Source organism: Scomber japonicus, chromosome 14 (assembly GCF_027409825.1).
Source record: "Scomber japonicus isolate fScoJap1 chromosome 14, fScoJap1.pri, whole genome shotgun sequence".
NCBI classification, from domain to species: Eukaryota; Metazoa; Chordata; class Actinopteri; order Scombriformes; family Scombridae; genus Scomber; species Scomber japonicus.
Window position 1 is genome coordinate 14,866,893 of NC_070591.1, and position 4,409 is coordinate 14,871,301.

The window sequence follows — 4,409 nt, forward strand, 5'->3', positions numbered from 1 at the left end:
TGGAAAATATTCTCTGTACAGTACAGTGCGGTAGAAAAAGGGAAGAATGATGACATGACTGTGACTGAAACCACAACTGTTGCTATCTTTACAGTTGACGTGATAGAGCAAGAAATCTGATTGGCTCTTTGCTGAAAAGGGATGTGACAAAGTTAATGAAAACAGGCTCAAAGTTTTGCTTCAGTAATAGAGAACAAAGCAGATCAAATGGATACTAACAGCAGAGAAACACTACAGGCAGACTCCAATGTATTTGATATTTCTGAGGAACTTGGATTTCTCCTTAAAGATCCACTGGTAAGTTTTATTATCTACAATACACATTTCATCTCATGAGAGTGTTAACACTTAGGCAAAATTTCAATCCACACAGAAGTGGTCATGATAATAACACTGATTTATGTATGTTTACAGACAGACATTTTCCTCTGTCTGTTGGTTTTATTATTAAGTATTTGGTCAACAGCACACTTTTCCTCTGTGTTGAGGCAGATAATTCTGCTTATCTTTGAGTTATGAAGGTTATTGATCCCATGAAAACCTGTATATTCAAGTTTCTGTTGAACCACTCACATGACTATCCAGCACTGTACACGAGAGAGAGTGTCACATTTCAAATGCATGATTTAGATATTCTTGTTTGTACAAACTTCTTTATGGCTTAGGTGACATCCTGTTGACATAACCTTTGTACAACCTTTGCAAAGAATAGATTTCTAAACACTATAAAGCTTACGGTACAGCTTACTTCTGCATCTACATTTCCAAATGACCCATTGACCTTAAGTATTACATGGCATTTAACATGGCCTACTTGTCTGTTAATAAAGTGATTTCACATCTAGGCATTCCCTGTTTTCTGCTTGGGTAATTCTTGGTTTTCTGCTGCTCCTTCTTTTAAATTGATTTCTTTCTGTGATTGATAGCACCAGTCATTCCCTGACACGCAGGTCAGTCACCATGGCAAACATGAGCTGATGATGTTACTGATTACAGTCTACATGAAATCCCCCATGCAAAAAACCAATCAAAAATCAATGGGCAAATCATTTTATTCTTATCATCGTCTAGACGAACCTTCCAGACTATTATCGAGTGTGGCTGGATCTGGCAAATAATGTCACACATCTGCTAGAGTCCTGTACACTACGAGACATGGTTCACAAGGTGAGAATGAGAAATGTATTTGATATCTACCTAATGCAAATATAATGCAATCAGAACTAAGAACAAGTGCATGTAAAATGCGGATGTCTTCCTGAAAACAGAAATATTAAAACAAAACAAAGAGTTGTACCCAATCTTTCACAATCCAGATGCCTGTCTTGAGTCCTGATCTCTTGAGTAACCATCGGGAGCTAAGGCTGGCTCACCTAGCGCTGGGATTCATCAGCATGGGATATGTGTGGCAGGAAGGACAACATGCACCTGCTCAGGTAAACACGACAGTGTAATGGAGTAAGGGGAAATTGTGGTATTTCAGTCAGTGGTGTACTGGAAATATGACACATAAAACAATGTCTACGGCTATGCTAGCAGCTCTGTGATGCTCTGAGGTAAATGCTAATGTCAGTTTGCTAACATGCTTACACTGACAGTGCAAACATGCTGATGTTAAAAAGGTATAATGTTTTATCTTGTAAACTCTACTAAACACAAAGCACAGGTTGATGGAAATGGTGTTAGTTTTACAGGTATAAACATGGTAGTTTTACAGATAGTCATAAACCAAAGTATTGGAGAAAAAAAATCTAACAAAACTAACATTCTGACCTGATTCTGGCACTAGATGAAATGATTAGGGATCACTTAAGTCATCTGCAGGGGAACATGAATATCTGTGCTAAATTAACCCATGCAATATTTGTTATGAAGTAACACTGCAAATGTCAAAGTGTTCATAGAGGAAAAGAAGATGAAGGACCAAAGTCAGTGGGATACAGCATTTGGAAACAATGAATGTCTGTACCAACTGTTTTGCCAACTATCTAGTCAATGTTGAGGTATTTAACAGGATAAGTGAAAACATTTGACATAATGGTGGCACTAAAGGAAAAGTCAGGGCATCACCAAAGTCATCATTTTCTGGGCACCATGGTATCTGTATTAAAATTCAACGTAACCCATTCAATTGTTGTTAAGATATTACAATGAAAGCAAAAAGTTGTGACAGGTAGAGGAAACCATGAATGTCTGTACAAAATTGAATGTCAATCCATCTCATATCAGTCAAGATACTTTGATCTGTATGAAAGTGGTGGAGCAACTATTTGACCTACAGTATATCTCTGGAGCCATGCCACTCATGTTGCTAAAAAAATCAGAACATTACTGTAAGGCAGTACTCCTGGACTAAACTGAAGCTTCATCTTTGCTGACAGATTCTCCCAAAAGCTCTGGCCTGGCCCTATTGGCTGATATCTCACAGGCTGGGCCTTCCACCCATCCTAACTTATGCAGATTCTGTTTTAGCTAACTGGAAGTTGAAGGATCCCACAGGGTGAGTGAGTTTTTTTAACAACTTGACTTAATGTCCATAGTCCACTGACTAGCCTTAATTGCAACATTTCAGTAAAACTTTATGTCCAAACATCAGTCACTCACATTGAAAAATAGCAAAGTATTTTTTCTTTGTGATAACACTTTTTTTTAACACATTTTCTCTTTCATTTTCATATTAGGGATATGGAAATTGGGTAAGAAAGGAAAGAGTTCATATGCTTGTTCATATGATTTTCTTTGTATGATAATCATGTGATGAGTTACTCATATTATAAACAAAACATTGTTTTCAAAAACAGGAACATGGACTTGATATTTTCCTTCCCTGGTGGTGAGACTTGCAGAGGATTTTTCATTGTGTCATTGCTGGTCGAAAGGGCTGCTAGTTCCGGCATTATGGTTTGTATTAACTGCTGTGCTTCCTCTTTTTTCATGTAACACATACTTGACATGTCTTTGTTCTTTGTTCAGTTTGTTTAAACTCTAATTGCCTTAGTGATGGACTTTTAACTTTTAACTCTAACCAGGGGGCACTGGAGGTGATGCATGCTATGAAAATCTCTGACTTCATTGGCATTCAGAAGGGCCTGGGTAAAGTAACTCAGTCTCTGAAGAAAATGAGGGAAACTTTAAAACTCATGCACAGTAAGTATGAATTAAACCCAAATTAATTAATATACATGCTGTGTCTTTTATGAAGGCGGGGAAATTAAAGGTAATAATAATGAAATATGTACTCTTTCAAGATCATGTGGACCCAACTGAATTTCATGGAACACTGAGAATTTTTTTCTCAGGGTGAGTTAGGCCATTACAATTTCCTGCACAGTTATAAATACTCTCAATATTATCTCATAATCTGGTGCAGAGTTATCCTAATATAAGGCATCAACATTTTCCTCTATCCCTCTATTATTCTGCACATTATGTTTAATAGGACATCTATAAAAAGGTTGTTTATAATATGAGGTGTGAATTGTTTTAGGTGGCGAGACAACCCCATGCTTCCAAAGGGGCTGTTGTATGAAGGTGTGAGCACTGAGCCAATTTTGTTATCAGGTGGAAGTGCAGCTCAGAGTTCAGCCATTCAGTGTTTTGATGCTTTGCTGTGCATCCAGCATGATGATGAGACAGGTAAAAATGCATTTTCTCCAACCTTTGACCCCCTCAGATACCTTTCATGAATGAATCATGCTGTTTGTGCAGTCAGTCGATTACGCTGACAGAAAACGTTTCCAGGAAAAGTTGTTATTTGCTTTCTTTCAAAGTCTTATTTTCTGTTCTCTTCATTGATTCGTCCTATCTAGGAGCTTTCCTGACACGCATGAGAGATTACATGCTTCCTGCCCATCGTCAGCTGATAGAAACTCTGTTCGTCTGTCCATCTCTGAGAGACTTCATCCTGTCCTGTTCTTGCTCTGATCTCTGCCAGGCTTACAACTCCTGTGTCTCAGCGCTGGTGGATTTACGTAACTACCACCTCAATATTGTGGCCAAGTACATCATTGTGCCCGGTAACCATACCCGTGCCGTGGGTTGCCCATTCAGAGGCGTGGGCAACACCCTTAACACCACAGGCACTGGTGGATCCAGGCTCATGGTCTTCCTCAAGAGTGTTCGCAATACCACAAATAAAGCACTGATCTCAGAAAGTGTCAAGAGAAACTGAAATATAATTTCTAACATACTTTATAATATACACAATATCCTTATTACATATTTATGAGAGGCTCACACAAAAAAACATTTACAAGTAGCAGCACTATTATGCTAATCAAAAAAATGTATTTGTCATGATTACAATTAAAGTATTAGTAAATTAACTGTCAGCTGTGTACCTTCTTAGTGTATGTTAAATCTTTATGGTGCTCCTTAAAGAAATCCAATATTGACGAGTTACTTAACAC

General features: G+C 37.9%; 1 protein-coding gene across 1 annotated transcript; it reads left to right on the plus strand.

The window, feature by feature from the left end:
• Nucleotides 1-207: 207 nt before the first annotated feature.
• On the plus strand, nt 208-4,171 carry LOC128372507 (indoleamine 2,3-dioxygenase 2-like). The gene is made up of 10 exons (XM_053332602.1): nt 208-297; nt 1,072-1,167; nt 1,317-1,436; nt 2,382-2,500; nt 2,682-2,696; nt 2,802-2,901; nt 3,030-3,147; nt 3,249-3,300; nt 3,488-3,636; nt 3,810-4,171. Exons 1-10 carry the CDS (start codon nt 208-210, stop codon nt 4,169-4,171), a joined length of 1,221 nt encoding a protein of 406 aa, XP_053188577.1.
• Nucleotides 4,172-4,409: the final 238 nt, after the last annotated feature.

Coding starts and splice junctions, on each gene's coding strand:
- LOC128372507 (XM_053332602.1), top strand. CDS start 208: ATGGATACTAACAGCAGAGAAACACTACAGGCAGACTCCAATGTATTT. Junction 3,148..3,248: donor AACTTTAAAACTCATGCACA/GTAAGTATGAAT, acceptor TACTCTTTCAAG/ATCATGTGGACCCAACTGAA. Junction 3,301..3,487: donor CTGAGAATTTTTTTCTCAGG/GTGAGTTAGGCC, acceptor GAATTGTTTTAG/GTGGCGAGACAACCCCATGC.